This window comes from Pan troglodytes, chromosome 8 (assembly GCF_028858775.2).
Source record: "Pan troglodytes isolate AG18354 chromosome 8, NHGRI_mPanTro3-v2.0_pri, whole genome shotgun sequence".
NCBI lineage: Eukaryota > Metazoa > Chordata > Mammalia > Primates > Hominidae > Pan > Pan troglodytes.
In genome coordinates, this window is record NC_072406.2 from 32,701,529 (window position 1) to 32,726,130 (window position 24,602).

Below are 24,602 nucleotides of genomic sequence, written 5' to 3' on the forward strand. Positions count from 1 at the left end.
TCCAACATTAGAGGTCACATTTCAACATGAGACTTGAAGGGGACAAAACATCCAAATCATATCACTACTCAAACTAAAACAAACCTTTAGTGAGGGCTAGTGTGGGATTCTTATATCTACTTCTTCATTAAAGCCATTATCTTGATTTGTTGAAATATATTAAACACATTCAACCTCACACAGATATGTATTTTTTAAAAGGAGGTGATATGGTTTGGATCTGTGTCCCCACCAAACTTCAGCTCAAATTGTAATCCCCATTGTTGGAGGTGGAGCCTGCTGGGAGGTGATTGAATCATGGGGGTGGAGTTTTCATTAATGGATTAGCACCATCCCCCCCAGTGCTGTTCTACTGATAGTGAGTGAGTTATTGTGAGATCTGGTTGTTTAAAATTGTGTGGCACCTGCCCCAACTCTCTCTTGCTCCTGCCCCAGCCATGGAAGACATGCCTGCTTCCACCTGACTGTATGTTTCCTCAGGCATCCCCAGAAACAGAAGCCACTATGCTTCCTGTATAGCCTGCGGAACTGTGAGCCAATCAAACCTCTTTTCTTTATAAATTACCCAGTCTCAGGTATTTCATCATAGCAATGCAAGAACGGAAAAATACAGAAGCTGTGTTTTACTAGCTTTTGAGATAATTATTGATACTTTTCTTTTACACCAAAACTTTACATGAGGTAGTTTCTTAAAATGCAGTTGTAATGCAGAATCTGAAACCACATCCATAGAATTTTTGAACTGTTACATTAAAAATTCACTGGTCTATTTTTCACTTTGAATGGATCACTTACCTGTGTGTGATTTTGTAGCATCATGCATGTTACATTTAGAAAACATTGGTTCAGTGATTTATGCAGTATGTCAGATGCTGACCTGTTTCATTCTGCAATATAGCAAAAAAACAAAAAACGAAACAAAAAAGAAACCCCTCATCAATCAAGTATTTAAAGTATGGGGAACTTGTCATACTCATGGTGGACAATACTGATTTTTCAAAATTCTCATTTTTCTTTGGATGTTTCAAGTTTCTCATCAGCAATAGATACTATCAGGTGTTTTATTTGATTTAAGAGCCTTGCTTCACTTGTTTTTATGAAAATGTCTGCCAAATGCCCTAGTGTAAAGAACCATAGTTTTTCTGTCAGTAATTCTTTCAAATACAAGTTCTGCTCCGAGATGAAAAAGTGGCTCATTTAGCATGCAACTCAATCTCAGTGCTTTTCCATAAGACAACACGTGCTTCAGTATTCCACAAAGATGCTTTATATGCATATTTCACAGAATATAAAAATGACTTGTACTAATGACTTGAAAGTTAATATGATTAATAATTTTTGAGGATTTATCAAAGTCATTTTGAGGTATAACTGACTTTACTGGCAGCAGATGGTGATGAAGAACACAGTGTATAATTTGGCACCATGGCTTTAACTGGTGCTAAGAACTAGTGCTAAGATAGCAGCAGTTTTCCCCTCCATCACATCTGGGCCATCAGTGTAAATGTCATACCAGTAAAAAGTCTGTTATAATAAAAATTCATTAATTTAGCTTGAAATTTCAGTGAATATTTTACCCATGTGTTTTATTACTAATGCAAAAATTAGTTTTGAATTTGTAGATCCTTGGAAGGTGTCTTAGGACCTCCAGAAGTTCAGAGCCCACACTTTGAAAACCACAGCCTGTGTTAGGCCATTTTTGGGTTGCTATAAAGAAATACCTGAGGCTGGGGCTGGGTGCAGTGGCTCACACCTATAATCTCAGCACTTTGGTAGGCCAAGACTGGTGAAACGCTTGAGGTCAGGAGTTTAAGACCAGCCTGGCCTACATGGCAAAACCCTGTTTCTACTAAAAATACAAAAATTAGTCAGGCATGGTGGTGCACACTTGTAATTTCAGCTACTTGGGAGGCTGAGACATGAGAATCACTTGAACCCAGGAGGTGGAGGCTGCAGTGAGCCAATATTGTGCCACTGCACTCCAGAGAGATTCTATCTGAAAAATAAATAAATAAATAAAAAAGAGGAAGAAGAAGAGGAAGAAGAAGGAGGAGAGGAGGAAGTAGAGGAAGAAGAAGAGGAAGAAGAAGGAGAGGAAGAAGTAGAAGAAGAAGAGGAAGAAGAGGAAGAGGAAGAAGATGAAGAGGAAGAAGAGGAAGAAGAGGAAGAGGAAGAAAGGAAAAAGAAGAAGACGAAGAAGCAGAGGAAGAAGAAGAAGAGGAAGAAGAAGAAGAAGCAACAGCAGCAGCAGCAGCAGCAATACCTGAGGCTGAGGCTGGATAATTTATAAAGAAAAGGGGCTTAGTTGCCTCACAATTCTGCAAGCTACATAAGAATCTTGGTGCCAGCATCTACTCAGCTCCTGTGGAGGAATCAGGGAGCTTTTACTAATGGCAGAAGGCAAAGCAGGAGCAAGCACATCACGTAGCAAGAGCAAGAGCAAAAGAGACCGGAAGGAGGTCCCACACACTTTTAAACAACCAAATCACATGAACTCAACGCAAGAACTCACTCATCACCTAGGCGATGTGGCGCTAAGCCTTTCCTGGGGATCTGCCCCCATGATCCAGTCAGGTCCCACCAGGCTCTACCTCCAATATTAGGGATCGCATTTCATCATGAGATTTGAAGGGGACAGACATCCAAACCATATCACAGCCCTGTACCACCAAACATTCTTTAAAGCATGACTTGAAAAGGTTGAATAATGCTGTGTCAAGTACATGCATCATCATTTAACCATTCTCCTATTATTAGACATTGAGCTTGCATCTAATTTTTCTAATTTGTGATGAACCTTTTTCTATATATATTTTTGTCTTTCTCTCTAATTATTACCTAAAGACTGACTCCAGTAATTTTACTAGGCCAAGATGGGTTTTTAAAATGTGCTGTTAGGCCAGGCATGGTGGCTCATGCCTTTAATCCCAGTGCTTTGTGAGGCCGAGGCAGGAGGATTGCTTGAGTCTGGGAGCTCGAGGCAACACAGCAAGAGCTCATCTCGGCAGAACAATTAAAAAAAAAAAATTAGCTGGTCATGGCGGTATTTGGCTGTAGGGCTAGCTACCCAAGAGGCTGAGTAGGGAGGATTGCGTGAGTCCAGGAGGTCAAACTATGATCCCACGACTGCACTCCAACCTGGGCAGCAGAGCAAGACACTGTCCAAATTTTATATATATATATATATATATGTATATATGCTATCAAATATATTTCTAAAGGGACTTTCCTGCTAGGCATCTGGTTTCTATTAGGTGGTTGTGAATTTGCTAACACTGCACTTGTGAAGTGGAGTGAAGACGGAGCTCCCATTGGCAGCCTGGGTTTTCTTTAAGATTAAGTTACAGAAACCTGGGTCAGTTTTATTCCTACTAATTGCCTCCATATTCCTGGGCATGTTCCCATTAAAATGCTCTGCCACAGCAAGAGTGCTTAAACAGTGACGGCTTTTGTGGTCAGCATATTTACTTCCTGCCTGAAAAGAGTGGAAGAAAAATAAAGCAGCTGCTGTATCATGTGAATGAGTTTGGCAAAATTTGGTGTTCCAATTGTTTGGTTTTGTGACCCTGGGTGATGAATCTTTTCCTCTGCCTTTTGTGGCATTTCTGGTTGTGTTGGCAAACGCAGTTCTTTCTGAACTTTTTCACCCAAACATTTGGTTCAGTTTGTTCCTTAAGGACTTGGAAATGAAAATGTGAGTTCATGGACATTTCTCGTTAATGTATCCTTGCTTTTTCAAATTGCCTTCTTTTCTTTCTTCCTTTTTCTCCAGATTGTTTATTAAAAAAAAAAATCATCTTGACAGGAATAGAGCCATTAGATAGTTTACTATTTACATTCTCTTATAATTTCTCTCTCTCTCTCTCTTTTTATTAGCAGTAGTCAGATAACATGGTATTTTATGGGAGTGTACACTCAATGAGAATAGGTTGACTTCATAGACTCAACTTATTTCTTCTATTACCTTATGACTCTGTGCAATTTTTTTTCTACCTGTAGACTTTTATAACAGATCTAATGTGTTACACTGCAATGATGTAAATTATAAGCTTGGTGTTGACTATAAATTATGAGCTTGGTGTTGACTTTTTTATGATAAACATGAACATATGAAAATGCCCCCAAAATCAAATTCTCTAAGGCGTTGTTGTGCTTCAAGATCTCCATAAAATCTCTCCTCCCTCCTTGCCAACACTTTCTGGGTAGCTTTTACTGAAGCACATCTTGGCATCGTTTCAGCCTGGTGTTTGAAAAGTATTAGTTGAAACAACCTAGTGTAACCCTTTGCTGATTTTCCTAAAATAATGTGGTTGGGGACTTGTTACTTTGTTACATTAGATTACAGTAACAGGATCCACAAAATAAATGCTGTATCTCTTGAGTTAGAGAAGTGCTTCTAAGCATCTGGTTTGTTTGTTTCTTTTTGAAATTATAGCCTGTGTAATTGATTGTCCTGCTTAAATTTGATTTCTAGAATCTTAAAGTCTAAGTTCCATCCTGCCTCTAATAAATATACATACTCCAATGATATCCATTTCATGAACTCTCCATCTTGTTACCTTTGCCTCAATTCTATTTTCCTGCTCTCAGATTCCCCTTCTCCAACTTCCTACTTCGTATTTGTTTTATGTTCTTTTACTATGCTATTTTTTTTGTAAAATGCTATAAATCTGTCTTTATTACAAAAAGGACAAAATAGTGCCTAAAATTAAAATTTATGATTACTTTCCTTGAAAAAACAGTCTGTTCAAACAGGCTAAAAAATGGACTGTAAATGATCAGAGACCAGGTATAAAATAATACTTTAAGGTTTTGAAAAAAGAAAGATGATACATGTGAATCATTTGAGACTGTGAGTTACATAGGAAACACAGGGCACCAATCTCTCATGATTACTGCAAGTTAAAAATGAACAAGTAAACATACCACAAAACCTATTTCCTTAGGTTATAAAGCCAGGGAAGAAAAAAAAAATAAAAGAACATTGCTCATTGATTTTTAGGATGAGACGAAGTTAAAAAAAAGAAAACAGTACACTGGTTAAGAAACAAACATTTCTAAAAAGATCTCTTCTTGGCAGAGGGAAATATATTTAATGAACATTAAAAATTGGTATAATCAAAAATGGAAACCCAAGAATATTTTATTTTTATTGGAATGCTATATTATATTTTCCTTTTATCTGGAAGATTGGATCTTTGGGAAAGGCTTCAAATTCCGTAAATCTTAAGACTGGAAACTTTTGGGAAAAACTAATTGAAGACTTTAAAATGAGAGAGGTGGAAGTAGGGAGAGGAGAATTAAGGTTTACTTCTGTGGGACAACTCAGATTCACCATTAATTATGCTAAACAAAATGTAATGTAATAGGCATGACTCAGAATAAGTGAATTCTATTCCCACCAGTGAAATGATTGTCTTTTATAATTTAGATGCATCCTTTAAAAAAAAAGTCACTTTCATTTTTATGGTTAGGAAACATCTCTCCCTAGTAGTAACAAATCACATACTTCACAACCTGAAAATTCACTTGAAGACCTTGATGTTTATGCATAGATGTTCCATACCCCTCATTGTTTAAAAAGAAATACATAGGAAGACCACAGGTCTTTATTGTCAAATATTGTAAAATAGCAAATTAGTACCAAGGTGATTTTTTTCCAGCCATATAGCTTTTTCAGTTTCTCCATTGTAGAAATAGATAGAAAGGCCATGCCTAATCTACTGCACTCTGCTCATCTTCAGGGAAGCCACCAAGCTACTCTGGGCTGCCACTTGAGCAGGTGACAAAGGAATGGAAAAAAACAGAGGGCAGAGTTTACTCCTGACCCACTTAATGTCTTGGGCTAAGCGGAACAGGAAGCTACATACAAACATGGCTCTATTAAACAATAGTAAAAAATGAATTGTCTTTCCTCTGTGGGGTTTGAGGAAATATATTATTGAGGATGGAAATAAGCAGAGAGAACTTAGTGGACTTCATTTCATCACTAAACCTTTAGACTATAGGTAATTATCATTATTCTTTCTACAAACATTCAGTTCATTCTTACTGTCTTCTAGGCATTCACAGGGTGCTGTGACAGACAGATGAGGAAACCAGACATGTTCCTTATCCCTCAGAGAACTTATAGTCTAGTTGGGGAAGAATCTCAGTTGCTCCATCTGTAATAGAAGACAGAGACAAGATGATTGCAAGGGTTCCTGCTAGGCTCTAAATTAATCTATTTTTTTAAATTAAAAGTAATGCTAGGCATGGTGGCTCATACCTGTAATTCCAGCACGTTCAGAGGCTGAGGTGGGAGGATTGCTTGAGGCTAGAAGTTCAAGACCAGCCTGGGCAATATAGTGAGATGTCATCTCTACAAAAAATTAAAAAATTAGCTGGGTGTGGTAGCACATTCCTGTAGTCCCAGCTAGTCAGAAGGCTGAGGCAGGAGGATCTCTTGAGCCCAGGAGTTGGAGGCTGCTGTGAGCTAGGATCACGCCACTGTATTACAGCCTCGGTGACAGAGCAAGACCATGTCTCTAAAAAAAAAAAAAAAAGGTGGAAAAAATTTAAAGTACTACAGCGATTATTAATTTTGACACCTCCTTATTGTTCTTTATACCAATGTCCTTTCATTTCACAAATTTGGGGGTCAGGAGAAAGAAGCAGGAAGTTTAAAAGAAGATGTAAATGACAAAAGGAGTAAAGCATAAGGAAAGAAGGTGAAGAGAATAGCACTCAACTATCGGTGGGCACCTACTTTTGATAAGCATTTTTATAAACATGTCATTTCATCTAAGAGACAGAAACCAACAGTTGCCACCCTCTGAAAAGTTCTAGAGGTAGGAGCCATATACTAATCAACTTAGTAAGTCTAGGACCCAGTGCAATGTTTAGTACGTAGTATGTGTCCTAGACATGTTGGGTGAATGTCAATAAGTAAGAAAAATGATAAGTAACATTTAAAAATTCTCTTTCCACCATCTTAAGGAGTGAGTTACCACATTGGAGAGCATCAGTTCCTTTCAGGCATTTAACTCATGACGACTGTGTCTCGGATTTTAGGATATTGTCTGACATCTTAGAAACAGTGTTTAGAAATCATTTCACTCATGGAAGCATGAGAACCAATGCCTCCACACACGAAATACAGGGAAAATATCTTTTGATAGATAAATTATTATGTTTATCCATTAACATCATTTGACAGCTGCATTGTAATTATCCTAATTTCAGACAGTATGATTCTTCATACTTTCAAGCGGACAGGTTTTGACACTGAAGTTTATAACACAATCCACCAAGATACGACAGAAATAATCATCCATGACCCTCATAAATGGTATTCCCTTTCACTTAAAAAAATCTGTGCTAAAGTTTTGAGCTCAGGTCAGGCAAAGTGGCTCACACCCATAATCCCAGTGCTTTAGGAGACCAAGATGAAAGGATTGCTTGAGGTCAGGAGTTTTGAGTTCAAGACCAGACTGGACAATATAGCAAGACCCCATCTCTACAAAAAATTTAAAAAATTAGCCAGGTGTGTTGACATGCACCTATAGTCCCAGCAACTCAGGAAGCCAAGGCAGGAGGATCGCTTGGGCCCAGGAGTTCAAGGCTGCAGTGAGCTATGGTCACACCACTGTAAACCAGCCTAGGCAACAGAGTGAGAATGTGTCTCTAAAAATAAAAAATAAAAAAATTTGAACTTTTGAGCTAAGTTTTCTTTGAGTATTTTCTAAGTCTACTTTTAAATATGAACATATTGCAAGAGTGTTACTCCCGTGAGATAGTAGTAGAAACTAGGTGTTTGGTGAATTTCACTAAGCAGCTTGAGCAGTTTTAAAATTAGCCAGGTGTGTTGGCATGCACCTATAGTCCCAGCAACTCAGGGGGCTGAGGCAGGAGGATCGCTTGGGCCCAGGAGTTCAAGGCTGCACTGAGCTATGATCACACCACTGTATACAAGCCTGGACAACAGAGTGAGACTCTGTCTCTAAAATTAAAAAATAAAAAAATTTAAGCTTTTGAGCTCATTTTTCTTTGAATATTTTCTAAACCTAATTTTAAATATGAACTGTTGTAACAGGGTTACTCCCATGAGATGGTAATGCAAACTAGGTGTCTGGTGAGTTTCACTAAGCAGCCTGAGCAGTTTTACAGACACACCAAGTGACTTACTGGTAAATTGGTAGCGGGGGAAGCACACGTCTGTAGTTAACATAAAGAAATTAAATCACCCGTTTATCACCAAAAATGGCAATCAATTTAGTAAATAAAGTTAATAGAAAACACTCACTGAAACAAATTATAAAAGTGTATTTTAAAAATAAACTTGCAATGTGTGTAAAAAGATGTTCATTTTGAAGGACAGGCCTCTCAGCAGGAACATTGTGCTGTCACTCTGTCCTAGACACTTCAGCATTCGGAGTGACAGCTAGTCTCACTGTCACCTTTGTTTCCTTTCAACCCAGATAAAGGTTTATTCACTTATCTAGTCCAAAGATGTTCACTTTAAGTGGCAATGAGACTATACCCTGAAACTGTCCAACATTGCCATCATAATTTTCCTATACACTAGCTTTAAATTGTTTACATTAAGGAAGTTTTATAGCCCCACTAAGCTAGGGATAAATGTGGTTATCAAAAATAAACTTTTGCCAGAGGAATTGGGAAAAAAGGAAGTAAAAGGCATTCAAACTGGAAAAGAAGACGTAAAATTCAGTATTCATAAATGGCATGATACTATATATAAGAAATCCCAAAGAATCCACAAGAAAGCTACTAGAGCAAATAAACAAATTCAGAGAAGTTACAAGGTATAAGAGCAACACTTAAAAATCAGTTGTATTGCTACATACCAGCAATGAACAATCAGAAAAGGAATCTTGAAGGCAATTCTATTGACAATAGCATCTAAAAGAATAAAATACCTGGGAATAAATTTAACCAATGAGGTGAAAGATTTATACACTTAAAATCACAAAGCATTATTGAAAGAAATTAAATAAGACCTAACTAAATGGAATGACACACTAAGTTAATGGAAAGGAAGACAATATTGTCGAGACGTTAATACTAACTAAAGCAACTGATATGGTTTGGCTCCATGTCCCCACCCAAATCTCATCTTGAATTCTAGTTTCCATAATCCCCACAAGCCGTGGGAGGGACCTAGTGGGAGGTAATCTAAGCATGGGGGTGGTTACCCTCATGCTGCTGTTCTCAGGATAGTGAGTAAGTTCTCACAAGATCTGATGGCTTTAGACGGGGCTTTTCCGGCTTTTGCTCTGCACTTCTGGCTGCCACTGTGTGAAGAAGGGCATGTTTGCTTCCCCTTCTGCCATGATTGTAAGTTACCTGAGGCCTCCCCAGGCCTGTGGAACTGTGAGTCAATTAAACCTCTTTCCTTTATAAATTACCCAGGCTCAGGTATTTCTTCACAGCAGCATGAGAACAGACTAATACAGCAACCTGCAGATTCAAGGCAATCTCTATCGAAAATTCCAACAGCCATTTTTGCAAAAATGAAAAACCTCTTCTCAAATTTATAAATCGCAAGGGTACCAAATAGCCAAAACAATGTTGGAGAACTCAAACTTCCAAATTTCAAAATTTACTACAAAAGTACAGTAAACAAAACAGTGTGGTATTGGCATGAGGCATGAGAACAGACATATAGATCAATTGAATTGAACTGAATTGAAAATTCAAATATAATCCTATACATCTGTCATGAATTGATGCTTAACAAAGATGCCAAGTCCATCCAATGGGGATCAAATAGTCTCTTCAATAGATGATATTTGGACAACTGGATTTTGCAATGCAAAAGAATGCAGATGGACCCCCTACTTCACACCACATACAGAAATTAGCTCAAAATGGATCAAGGAGCTACATGTAAGAGCAAAAACCATAATGCATTTAAAAGAAAACATAGTGGTAAATCTTCATGATCTTGGATTTGGAAATTGATTCTTTCTTAAATATGATACCAAAAACACAAGCAACAACAAAAAATAAATAAGTAAATTGGACTTTATCAAAATCAAAAACTTTTGTGCAACAAAAGACATTATCAAGAAAGTGAAAAGACAATCTACAAAATGATAGAAAATATTCAAAAGTACGTATCTGATAAAAGTTTAATATCCAGAATATATAAAAATCCATACAACTTAAGAACAAAAAGACAACCCAATTTCAAAATGGGCAAAGGACTAGAATAGTCATTTCTTCAAAGAAGATTACATATAGTTGAACATAAAAAGATGTTCAACATCACTAGTCATTAGGGAAATGAAAATCAGTACCACAATTAGATACCAATTCACATCCACTGAGATAGCAATAATAATAATAATTTAAAAACTGAAAATAACAAGTGTTGATGAGGATGAGGAGAAATAGAAACCCTCACACATTGTTGGTGGGAATGTAAAATGGTGCAGCACTATCAAAAACAGTTTGGCAGTTCCTCAAAAGTTAAAAAAGAATTACCGTGTGTTCTATCAATTCAACTCCTAGTTATATACCTCAAAGAATCAAAATAGAGACTTAAACAGATATTCATGCAGCAATGTTCCCCATAGCAGTATTCACAATAGTGAAAAGATGGAAACTACCCAAATTTCCATCAACAGGTGAATGAATAAACAAAATGTGACATATACATGCAAGGGAATATTATTCAGCAATAAAAATGATTAAAGTTCTGATACATACTACAATATGGATGAATCTTGAAAACATTATGCTAAGTGAAATAAGCCAAACACAAAAGGACAAATACTGTATGATTCCACTTAGGTGAGGTACCTCAAGTCTCATAAAGACAGAAGGTAAATCAGAATTTACCTGGGATTGGTTGGAGGGGAATGGGGTGTTAATGCTTACTGGCCATGGAGCTTCAGTTCAGAGTTATAAAAACATTTTGGAAATAGTGGTAATGGTAGCACAACACTGTGAGTGGAATTAATGGCATTGAATTGTATACTTGAAATGGTTAAAATGGCAAATTTTATGTGATATATACCACTGTTTTAAAAATTAAAAATTAATAAAAATAACATTACTGAAAACTATTGAATTGTGTACTTTAAGTTTGTGAATTGTATGGCATGTGATTTATAGCTCCATAAAGCTGTTAAAAATAAAAATACAAAATATTCACCTCAAAGTCATGTTTATTGGATGTAACATAGATTGGTTTTTGTTTTATTCTTTTTTTCTCCCTTCCCATTTGTAATAATTTCAGACTATTATAAACACTTCCATGCTTTTATCAACACTAAAACAATGTTGTCAGTTAATAAGTGAATTCCATTAGAAGTATAAATATGCTTACTAAATTAAAATTGGAAACTGCCATCAGAATTATCTTAGTTCTGCGTTGATCTAGGTCTCTTGTCGCACATTCAGAATGCCACTTCGCACAGTATCTGCACGTAATGGATGTAAGATAAACAATAATAATTTATGTGAATGCATGATAAGGGAGAAAAACTTATATGATCCATGCAACTTCCTTTCCTCTACTCAAAATTTCTAAGTCAGTTCCTTTATCATCATTATTCCTAGAGGTGGTTATATTATTTAGAACCTCAATTCTTACAACTCACTTATTCATTGGAGGAAAAAAAATCAACTGCTTAAGAGCTACCGGCATATTGACAAATACAGTAAGTCAAACATTGCCTTTTTTTTTTTTTTTGGCCTGATGAAGACTTATCATTACACCATTGAGTTTCAGAACTGGCAGGAAACTTTGTAATGAAACAAACATTTTATTTCCCTCATGTAAGGATCCACCATTTTAAGTAAAATTGCCTGTGTTTGAATATCAAATTGACATAGTTGATGAAAATGGAAAATCATAATATTGAACTTGAAATACTAAATGTATAGAGTGACACTAGCAATTTCCTTCATGGAAGAATCTGTGGACGGTGTAATAGTTTGCCTTATAAATAAATAAGAAAGACATTAAAATTTAAGTCTAATAATCCAGGGATTTTCAAGAATGGGAGATATATCTTTAATCTAGGAAAAATAAAAGCAATTTGAGACTACTAAAAAACAAAAGTTGAAGTAGAAAGGATTTGCCATTCCTCACCTTCCAATACTCACACTGAAACCCTTTCTTCTTTTATTACAACTCCACATCCTTACTCTTAAATATCATCTTCCTTCTTTGTAGTTACCCAAATCTTGAAGGCCAGACACCTTCAAATGTTTTTTCATTTTAATAGAAAATTATTTCAGACTTAAAACCCTTTCAGAAGACAAGTAGCTTCAATAATTGAATTAACAGAGCTGAGAATTATATAAATTTACCTGGCTTCTGCCTGCTGACCATGGTCTGGGTCATCTGGAGTCCCAGCAGTTTAAGACCAAAAATAATTGCTTCATATCAAGATCTTTTGTGTTGCTTCTGCCTCACATCCTTGCAACTGACGGCCAAGCTGGTCCCTTCAGCTCCTGGTTGTATGCTCAGGCTTTGACCATCTGTCCTGTCTAGCCCTGTGGTTTGGGTTTCCTCCTGCTTCCTGATTTCATGCCTGATTTCAGCCTCTTAATTTTTCTGAGCTCTTGGTGTCAGTGTCTGTCTTATCTTTACTTAGTTCCTAATTTCTATTATGTTTTGATCATCCCTACTTCCATGTCCAATTTTTCCTGCTTTGGTATTTTGATGCATTTCAAAACTACACTTCACTCCCTACCCAATCTCAACTCCAGGATCATCCCTGGCTCAGTTCATGCACTAACCATGCTATGTACTGAGATTACTACTCCGAGAATTTAACGTAGACTAGTCTTGAATAAAGTAAAGGCAAAGAGTCAAACACAACTTACTCAAATTAATCAGAGCAACTAATAAGCATTCAATTAGTGCTTAAGGAATTAACAGATATTTGTTGACTCAATTCAGACTTTTTTCAGTAATAACCCACAAAATAGATGCATATGGCCCTATTCATCAATAAGCAAAATGTACCCGCAGTGAGGGTGAAACATTTAATCTATTGTATATTTAAGCCAGTGGAGATCAGGAAGCTTAAAAGACACTGAATCCACAGGGACAATGTATTGCCAGCCAAACATAATTAGCCAGTTTAGACTGTTAGGCTCACTGATGCTGCAGTTTCTTTGAAAAGGACCATGTGGTTTGGTAGATGACAATAGGCAGTTATGCCTATGGCAATTTGTTTTCAGAAATCAAATCAGTAAGAGCCCCCTTTTTGCTACATTTTATTTTGGGATTTAGAATTATATTACTGACAAACATTAATTTTCACTATATCCTGAATAGGCAAAAAATATACATTATACATACATTATACATTGTATTATACAATTATCATACATTATATATTTGTTACTCGTGTCATTAAGCTCTTAAAACAATCATCCTGGGATTGGTCTTCCATTCTCCATTGTGTGTGTGTGTGTACACATGCATGTATAGGATCCTTTCTTGTGTGTGTGTGTGTGTGTACACATGTGCGTATAGGATCCTTTCGTGTGTGTGTGTGTGTGTATTTAGTTTTTGGTTACTTTTTTTTGTTCCTATGATGGACATTTTTTCTTCATCAATTGTCACCAAGTAGTCCAGAGCTGTGTGTCTTCTAATAAGTCTATTAATTCTTAAGTAAAGTATAAAAGGAAAATAATCATATGGAGCCCAGTTAGTTATAGTGAATTATGCACATGTAGTCCAATATGTGATATTACCAAGGGCTTGCTGTTTTTGATTTTCATGAAACACTACCCTAAAGAACTTTTCAAAACACTTGTATTTAAATGTGCTGATTAAAATGTTAAAGACTATGACTCATGTGCTACAGATCTTTATGACAGATACTGTCATGGAAAACAGTCTTCAGGATGTAGTGGTTTGGCACTTTGCAGTGTAAAGGACTTCAAGATGGCCTTTCTTTATCACTAGTACAGCTTCATATTACATTGTTCTTTCTAATGTTGGACACTTTGCACTGAGTAATATTTTAAGAAGTCAACATTAAGACTAACTTTTGCAATTTCTTTTATTTGCCTGAGTTTATTTGGATCTAAACACTCAGAGCTCAAATTACATTTGCTTTCATGAATGTGGTTGCCTTGGTGTCCTGCAAAAGATAAAAAATAAAAAACAAACTTTACTTATGGTAATACATTCATGAAAATAAGTGTGCTGGCTAGACAACATGTCTCTCAAAAGTTTCTAACAAACAATAACCTGAAAATGTACTATGGTAAATGTCAATAGTTTTTTATTTTTGATGGCCCTGTGTGCTTTAAGGAAAATCGAGAGAAGTGGTAACTGTGCCTTTGTCAGTCCAGTTTACAGGAACTGGAGCAACCCAGAGAAAACAGAGGTAGTGGCAAGGGTGAACTGTATCATTTCACACATATGCACACACATACAAACACACACACACACACACACATACACACGCTGAACCAGTGTTGCTTGATCATGTTTCTACATCATAACTAAAAGAAATGTTTTAGTGGAGTTATTTCAACTGGGGGTAGAAAGGAGTTTCCATCTCTATAAATATGCTGTGAGAATTGTCCATTTCAGGACAGTTTCAGTCTGCTTGTAAGATCACTTCACTGTTAAATGGTGTTGTGGTCACTGTTTATACTCAAAAAGAGCTGAAAAATCTGGGAAATATCAGTTTAACCCACAGAGTATTAGTCAGCTGCTTACAGTAACTATTCATTGAATGTCTTTCATATTTTATTTTCAAAAACAAAAGAGAGGATAGCATTCTATGTTCTGTTTAAATTTAGGGTGACTAGTGAGGGCCATTACCTGATAACTTAGAAGAGAAAAAACAAATGAGAATGTATTACATCTTCCTTGGCCCTTTTTGGGGCTACCCCTTATTTTTATAAGTGGGGAGAAAATGGCAAGGAAAACCTTTCTTGTTCCTTTTTTAGATTTTTTTAAATTTTAAGTCATTTTTAGTTATAGTTGACAAATAAAACTTTTATATGTTTAAGGTATACATTATATTTTACTGTAGGTATACATTGTGAAGTGATTACTACAATGAAACTATTTAAAATATCTGTCACCTCACATAGTTTACTTTGTGTGTGTGTGTGTGTGTGTGCTGAAAACATTTAGGATCTCTCAGCAAATTTTGAGTATATCACACATTATTATAGTCACATGCTATACATTAGATCCCCAGAATTTATTCATCCTGCACAAAAACTTTGCACTCTTTGATCAATATCTCATTCCTTTCTTTTTATTTTCCCATTCCTTTCTTAAGTAAGTGTTACGAGAATTCATCTGGATATAAAGTAAGTTTAGTTATGACACACCACTTCCGAACTGTAAAAGTTTTATTACATCTGAGTTTAGAGCTATATAAAATTCAGTCCTTATAAAATGAGTATTATAGAAAGCTAAAGTTTTAATTATTCTCTTTCTTTATGAAAATAGGTCATAGTTTTTTATCTTGTTCCTGGTTATGAAAATGAGTAGCGAGGTATCAGGTCAGGTGGTTTCTAGTAGTTTAAGAGCCTTGAGTGCTGTGGCCGAAGCCTAACCAAACACTTGACTTTTTAATTTTTGTGTTTTAATCAGTAATGATACGATACACACTTTTAGTATTGTTTTGGTAGGAATGAAAACAGGAAGTAAATGATTTCCTAAAGCACAGAGAAAATGAATTTAGATGATTCGACAAGTAAATCAAGACAGAGTAAAAATGAAAAGGTAGACCTACTTCATGGATAAAAAAACACATACACATTTAAGAAAACAAATGTAATATATCCTTTTGACAAAATAGGATGGTGTAATATAAGTATATTTTCATTTTTACTAGAGAAAGAAAATCTATTATTTATTTATTTTTTGAGATGGAGTTTCACTCTTGCCACCCAGGCTGGAGTGCAATGGCGTGATCTCGACTCACTGCAACCTCCACCTCCTGGGTTCAAGTGATTCTCCTGCCTCAGCCTCCTGAGTAGCTGGGATTAGAGGCGTCTGCCACCATGCCCAGCTAATTTTTGTATTTTTAGTAGAGACAGGGTTTCATCATGTTGGCCAGGCTGATCTCAAACTCCTGACCTTAGGTGATCCGCCTTCCTTGGCCTCCCAAAGTGCTGGGATTACAGGCGTGAGCCACTGTACCTGGCCAGAACATTTAATATTTTTTATCCTCAGCTTAGTTTAACTTTTAGGGTCTGAAAGGTACACATGAGATAAGGAATTAAAGTGAGATCTTTTCAATTTTAAATATAAAATTTTGTATTAGTGCCTCATAAACTTGTAGTAACTAAAAAGTGGCTCGATAGGTATTATGGATTCTTTACTTTCTACTGAGATGGGTTCTGTTGCATTCAGATTTGTACTTCTCAGCAAGTACAGGAAGGGGCCTCCATCAAAGACCCACCTTTCAACCTGCTTTCAAGATGGTTTCCACTGTGTGTGAGTGTGGTGGCGTAATGGATGACTTGAGAGCACCTCAGAAGTGATTTATGTTTATTTTCTATTTCGATAAAAGAAAAATTCCTTTTTCATTTTCTGTTTTCCTTTCATTATGAATGGCTAAAGAAGAAATCCTGGCGCATCTCCTGACCTTTGTGGCTATTTTGATTTCTATTGTTTCAGAAACAAATGACTCTGTATTGATTAAACTAGGTCTACTTTCCCCATCATCAGAAAGATAGACTTCTCTATCTTTCAAACTATGTTTTAAATTATTGGAGAAAACTCTCACATTCTGATACAGAAATGGAGAGAATATTCATGGCAACATTCGTTGGCAATTCATGCCAATATTCATGGCAATGTTCATTGTAAGCAACTGCCACGTGCCCATCAGCCAGCTTCAAGGACTATCAACCCATGGTCTTTGTTGTTTCACCTCTACTGCCCTCCATTTCCTCACCCTCCAGAAGGTTTTCAAACAAATTTCAAATATCATTTAATTTCAACTGTAAAGACTTCAGTTGTGTTTTTAACGGACAAGGACTTTTAAAAATATACTGCAGGATCATCCCTAAACATTTAACAAGAATGTCTTGAGGCCATCAAACATTCAGTATTCATCCTACCCCAAGTGTCTCATTAAAACCTAAAAGGTTTTCTTTTGGGGTTTTGTGTTGTTGCTATATTTTAAAAATCAGAAATTTTAGAAGGTATATGCATCCAAATGGGTAGATATGGCTCTTAAATCTCTTTTCATCTCTAGGCTCCATTCTCTCTTATTTTTTTTTCTTGCACATTATTTGTTGAAGAAACCAGATTGTCCTATAGAATTTCACACATTTTAGATTTTCCTGTAAACTATCTAATTATAGTTTACAGGAAACTTAAATGAAATGGCATTTAAACTTATATAAAATGCCTTTATTTACTTAAAGGCATTGGTTTTGTTTTGTTTTGTCTAACCTAACTATATTCAATACAGAAGGCTTAGTGAAACCAGCACCAGAGAAAGCAGTAGTCAAAATATTGGTCATTGCATTTCCCCACCCCACCAGAGGTGAGGCAGTGGTGCCTAAGTCCTGAGGACCCCAGGATACATGGAATCTAGGCTTGTGTCAGAAACTCAAGCAGTGTGGGCTGTAGGTGCTGGAACAAGAGTCAGGGATGTTCTAGTTATTACTCCAGTGAAAATCCATTGGGACCTTTGCTGCATTCTGCGTGATCTTTAAAGAGTTTTCTTATCTTAATGCCTAAAATTCCACCCTTTCAAATGTGTTTTTCTTCGTCAGAGTTCTGTCTATTCCTTCTCAAACCCGTTATATGGCACAACATCAGGAAGCCTGGAGACCCTGTCACATCATCTCAAACAGCAGCATCGAGACCAAGTCTGGTCCAACATGTGTAGTTTCTAGAAAATTGAAGTCTCCACAATCTGATAGAAACTCATCTTCTACAATGGTAAAAAGAGAAAGGATTGTAAATGCGAGTGTAATTATAACATTTATGAATGAATTTTCTTACAGAATATACAGAATGTTTATATGGAATCAGAATCAGTACCTTATCTTCACTGAACATCTGAATATTTTAATAAAATTTCTATTTAATCAAGTTTCTTGTTTTTCTTTGATTTTATCTTTTTTTAAATGATGAATGAATTTGTTTCAGATTCTGCATATAAAGAAGTTTTAAAATGCTCTTTCTTTGCTGTATAGCTTAGAAACACAGGTGAACTGACTTAGTGTACACACAGGCAGAAATGAACAAATCAAAGAAATCCAAGGCAACATAATCATAAGTTGTTTCAGCACTTTGTAAAAAAATGTGATAAATTATCCTCCTATTCTTGCCTTTTTCAAATAATTACTTAATACTTTTCTATAGACGTAAAAATAATGCTAAACCTATGAGTTAAGAAGCTTGTAGCTACAAGAAACTGAAAACTCCCCAAGCGAATGTCTTGAATCATGTGGCAATAATTATCCCCCAAACCAGGAAATTAGGAGATGGAGCCCCTCTTAACGATGGTCGTTGCAACACTTCCATGACCCCAGTAAGGACCTCATCGGTTGATGAGTTTCACTTCCCAGCCTGTGCTCTCAGGTTAGCTCCCCTGCAGGTTAGATGAGGGCTCCATGAGCTGCAGCATCGTTGTGTTCGCAGTAAAGTTCAGAGGCAGAGAAAGGCCCATTTCTTTCTGCTTTTCATGTTTTACCAGCAAAAAAAATCCCTTCCCCCACGCACTTCCCTCCACAGCATTCTTCTTATTGGCCAGCATAAACGTGGAGCTCAGGCTAAGCCAATCTCTTCAAAGGCAATGAGGCCACCATGATTGGCTGGAACTCTTCACTTATACCCCCTGCCGCTGAGAGTAGCTGTGAAGCACCTTGTGAAGCAGATGACGGTAGGTTCTTAAACGAAGTTGAAGTTAGGAAAGTTGAAGGGGATTATATCTATTAGGCAGCAATCAGCATCTAAAGGAAAGAAATGTTCCTCTCTCTAGTAATGTGCCCTGCAATCATTTCAGTGGATTTAGATAGAATGGATTAACAATCTGCCGAGCCTTTGCCCTGAAGGCGTTGAAGAGGAGAAAAAGCCGGGAGTCACTACCACGTGATAATCTGGGATATTTCTAAGCCGAATAGAAAGTCAGTTGTACACCATGTAAGTTTCATTATTCTATTAGTGTCTTTTGTAAAAGTACAGTCTGGCAGGGAAATATTATTTCTCATCAATGTTGCAGTAAATTGATCTCAAATTTTATCTAAATTAATTTTTTGAATGCATTATTCTTTTGCTCTGTATTATCTTTTTCTAATTGCTGCTTTCATATTGACACCAACGTTTTTGATTTGAGAAATATTAACACAAGGAAAGATCAGTAGTAGTAGCAGGTGTTGTTCCTGTCCTTGACTCAGTCTGAATCTTGGCATTGTGGGACATATGCACTTTTGAAAGCTGCATTTGTTTTAGCTTAAAACTACTAATGTTATCCACATAGATTCAGAATCTTTGCTTAAGCATACAGTATTCTTTTAAAAAGAATAGAATTAAAATTCAGCTGTGGTCTCAGTAAAGAACTTGAGGCTACTACATGAAAAATGTAGGAAAATGCAATTCCTTACACAAAAGATAATAAAGACTATTGTACAACGTCAACTGGCCTGCTTCACAGGGATATTGAGAGAATTCATGACATACAAGGAGCCCCAAATACAGGTTAGTGACAGAAAATCAACAAAGAACAGAAATGAGAGCACTCTTTTTTTTTTTTTTTTTTTTAAATCTACTTTAAGTTCTGGGCTACATGTGCAGAACGTGCAGGTTTGTTACATAGGTATACATGTGCCATGGTGATTTGCTGCACCCATCAACCACTCATTTACATTAAGTATTTGCTCTAATGCTCTCCTTCCCCTAGCCGCTCGCCCCCCAACAGGCCCCGGTGTGTGATGTTCTCTCCCTGTGCTCGTGTGTTCTTATTGTTCAACATCCACTTATCAGTGAGAACATGTGGTGTTTGGTTTTCTGTTCCTGTGTTAGTTTGCTGAGAATGATGATTTCCAGCTTCATCCATGTCCCTGCAAAGGGCATGAACTCATTTTTTTTTTATGGCTGCATAGTATACCATGGTGTATATGTGCCTTATTTTCTTTATCCAGTCTGTCAATTATGGGCATTTGGGTTGGTTCCAAGTCTTTGTTATTGTGAATAGTGCTGCAATAAACATATGTGTGCATGTGTCTTTATAGTAGAATGGTTTACTGCCCAAAGTAATTTATAGATTAAATGCTATCCCCATCCAGCTACCATTGACTTTCTTCACATAATAAGAAAAAAACTACTTTAAATTTCATATGGAACCAAAAAAAGAGTCTGTGTAGCCAAGACAATCCTAAGCAAAAAGAATAAAGCTAGAGGCATCATGCTACCTGACTTCAAACTATGCTACAAGGCTATAGTAACCAAAACATCATGGTACTTACACCAAAACAGACATATAGACCAATGGAACAGAACAGAGGCCTCAGAAGTAACGCCACACATCTACAACCATCTGATCTTTGAGAAACCTGACAAAAACAAGCAATATGGGAAGGATTCCCTATTTAATAAATGCTGTTGGGAAAATGGGCTAGCAATATGCAGAAAACTGAAATGGGACCCTTTCCTTACACCTTATACAAAAATTAACTCAAGATAGATTAAAAACTTACATGTTAGACCTAAAACCATAAAAACCCTAGAAGAAAACCTAGGCAATACCATTCAGGACATAGGCATGGGCAAAGACTTCATGACTAAAATACCAAAAGCAATGGCAACAAAAGCCATAATTGACAAATGGGATCTAATTAAACTAAAGACCTTCTGCACAGCAAAAGAAACTATCATCAGAGTGAACAGACAGCCTACAGAGTGGGAGAAAAGTTTTGCAATCTATCCATCTGACAAAGGGCTAATATCCAGAATCTACAAGGAACTTAAACAAATTTACAAGAAAAAAAAAACCCATCAAAAAGTGGGCAAAGGATACGAACAGACACTTCTCAAAAGAAGACATTTATGCAGCCAACAAACATATGAAAAAAAGCTCATCATCACTGGTCATCAGAGAAATGCAAATTAAAACCACAATGAGATACCATCTCACGCCAGTTGGAATGGTGATCATTAAAAATTCAGGAAACAGCAGATCCTGGGGAGGATGTGGAGAAATAGGAATGCTTTTACCCTGTTGTTGGGAGTGCAAATTAGTTCAACCATTGTGGAAGACAGTGTGGCATTTCCTCAAAGATCTATAACCAGAAATACCATTTGACCCAGCAATCCCATTACTGGGTATACACCCAAAGGAGAGTACTCTTAAGGGTATTTAAATTTTTCTTCAGGTGCAAGTTATATGTGCCCTAAACTGCTTAAAGCAAGTAGTTAGTAAGGTGTTATAAATACAGATTGCAATTCTGTGAACCAAAAAAGTAAAACTGATTTTTCTTATTCAATATGTAAAATAGTTTCAGTGCCCTTGTTCAGTTTTCTTTATTTGATATGAGATTCAGAAATGAAGAATGTAGTTTTCTTTGCATCATTTTTCTTTGGAAAACATTTTGGCATAAGTCCAAATTTGCACCGTTGTGATGGTAAAAATAGGCAAAGGTGTAAGGAGGGAAAACCAGCAGTGTACAGTGCCCACGATTATACAACCTATTTTTCAAAACATACTTTAAGCATACAATTATATAACAATAGCAACAAGAAACACAAGTAAGTATGGATTATCTGCCAAATACTGTTCTAAGTATTTTATGTATTTTTACTCATGTAAATGTAAATAACATACCATATACTACTCTAGTAACTAGCCATATGTGGCTATTTAATTTGGAATTTAAATTAATTAAAATTACATATATATTTTTAAACTTTTATGTTTGGGGGTACATGTGCAGGGTTGTTATGTAGGTAAACTTGTGTCATGGGAGTTTGTTGTACAGATTATTTTGTCACCCAGGTATTAAGCCTAGGACCCATTTTTCTTGATCCTCTGCCTCCCCCTGTCCTCTACCCTTCAATAGGCCCCAGTGTCTGTTGTTCCCCACTATGTGTTCTCATCATTTAGCTCCCACTTGCAAGTGATAATATGCATACCCTTAAGCATATTCTGTTTTCTGTTCCCATGTTAGTTTGCTAAGGTTAATGGCTTCTGGCTCCACCCATGTTCCCGTAAAGGACATGATCTCATTCTTTTTTAGGGCTGCATACTATTCTATGGTGTATATGTACCACATTTTCTTTATCCAGTCTACCATTGACAAGCCTTTAGGTTGATTCTATGTCTTTGCTATTGTGAAAAGTGCTGCAATGAACATATGTGTGCATGTGTTTTCATAATAGAACAATTTATATTCCTTTGGGTATATCTCTCATAATGGGATTTCTGGGGCAAGTGGTTGTTCTGTTTTTAGTTCTTTGAGGAATCACCACACTGCTTTCCACAATGGTTGAACTGATTTACACTTCTATGAAGAGTGCATAAGCATTCCTTTTTCTCTGCAACCTCGTCAACATCTTGCCAGTTATTTTCTGACTTTTCGATAGTGGCCGTTCTGACTGTTGTGAGATAGTATCTTACTGTGGTTTTGATTTGCGTCTCTCTAATGATCAGTAATGTTGAGCTTTTTTTTTCATATGCTTGTTGGCTGCATGTATGTCTTCTTTTGAGAAGAGTCTGTTCATGTCCTTCACCTACATTTTAATGGGGTTTGTTTTTCTCTTATAAATTTGTTTAAGTTTCTTATAGATTCTGGATAATAGACCTTTGTCAGATGCATAGTTTATAAAAATTTTCTCCATTTGCAGGTTGTCTTTTTACTCTGTTGATAGTTTCTTTTGCTGTGCAGAAGGTCTTTAGTTTAATTAGATTCCATCTGTCAATAAAGTTAAATGAAATCTAAAATGTAGTTCCTCAGACGCACTAGCTACATTCCAAGTGCTCAGTAGCTAAATGTGCCAGTAGCTACTATATTGGGCAACTAGAGAACGTTGTCATCATCCCAATAAGTTATTTTGGTGAGCATTAGCTTAGAACAATGTTGAAATAATGTACTATAAATAGTACAGTAGGCCAGGTGCAGTGGCTCACGCTTGTAATCCCAACACTTTGGGAGGCCGAGAAGGGCAGATCACAAGGTCAGGAGATCGAGACCATCCTTGCTAACACCGTGAAACCCCATCTCTACCACAAATACAAAAAAATTCGCCGGGCGTGGTGGCGGGCACCTGTAGTCCCAGCTACTCAGGAGGCTGAGGCAGGAGAATGACGTGAACCCGGGAGGCGGAGCTTGCAGTGAGCTGAGATCGCACCACTGCACTCCAGCCTGGGTAACAGAGTAAGACTCCATCTCAAAAAAAAAAAAAAAAAAAAAATAGTAGAGTAGTCTTTATTCACCTAATTGGTGCTCTCATTATTTCCCAGTATGTGTATTTTAACCAGAAACAGCCAGTTTTCACATGATAATAAATTAAAAATAATACAAAGGATATTGAGCTGAAAGCAAATGTATGTGAAGTTCATTTTAATGTTTTCTCACAATATAAATGTGTTATATCATTCTATTATATCCATATCATCTTTGAATATTCCTTTTTATATTTAGATGGAACATTGAAAAAACTATGTAAGAGTTTGCTTTTCCCTTTTTAGCTTCCTGTTCTTCAATCATTTTTCATATTTATCACACAAAGAACTGAAGATTCACGTTCTCCTTGAAATACTAACTGCATTGTGTTTGGCTTTTAAGGGTATACCTTTAGATAAACCAATTACTATATCCAGGGGAATGTTTTTTGCTATAAGTAGTCTTAAATTTCATTCCTATAAATAAAAACCAGGGAAAATTCATCATGAAACATAAAAAGACTGGACTTTTTTTTCCCCTAATGGCCTTTAAAAAAAAAAATCAAACATAAGTGTATGTTTCAATGTCAAACCAATGACAGCTTTGCAATTCTTAATGTTATTTTGCTTTTCTTTGTGTCAACTTGCAAAATGCTTTGCATTTCATTGTTAATATGTCTATAAAACCAATGCAAGGGTTAGTACCTAAAGCAAGTAATCATCAAACTCAAGAACCTACTCTTTAAATAATTAATTACGAGTGGAAAGGCACCACTTTCTACAAGCATCCACTTGTGAAATTTTAATGAAACTAGGTACAAGCTATATCTTGAATTAAAGGACTCTATATCTGTGAATCAATTTGAGTATGCATGAACAAAAAATAAATGATTATAATATTTAAGGACCTACTTAAAAGTTCACAGTGATACATGTCATTAAACATTCTGAGAAAGTAAAGTGCTCTAAAAAGCACGTTTTCTTCTCTAGAATGGAGAAGCAATAATAAAGAGTTTTTTGTTTTTCTAATTATTTAAATTTTTGCTTATTTATTTAGGTGTGGTCTGGCTTTTTTAGAGGTAGCTTCCTTGAAACTTCATAATATCTATCCAGAGTTTTGTTGCTGAGAAATCTGCTCAGTAAATTAGCATAATTATCTGCAGTCAGTGTAATATAATTTAGGGCTAATAAAAGAAATGCCATCCTAATAGATCAGCAATGACAAATCTAGTTTTTTTTATCCAGTTTCTTACTAAAACT

General features: G+C 36.2%; 1 protein-coding gene across 1 annotated transcript in view; it reads left to right on the forward strand.

The window, feature by feature from the left end:
- MALRD1 (MAM and LDL receptor class A domain containing 1) overlaps positions 1-17,937 on the forward strand; it is a 631,174-nt gene extending 613,237 nt beyond the window's left edge. Inside the window, 2 exon segments of the mRNA XM_063780496.1 lie at positions 14,288-14,363; positions 17,734-17,937. Of these exon segments, the coding sequence (XP_063636566.1) occupies positions 14,288-14,363; positions 17,734-17,856 (199 nt within the window). The 3' untranslated portion in view covers positions 17,857-17,937.
- Positions 17,938-24,602: the final 6,665 nt, after the last annotated feature.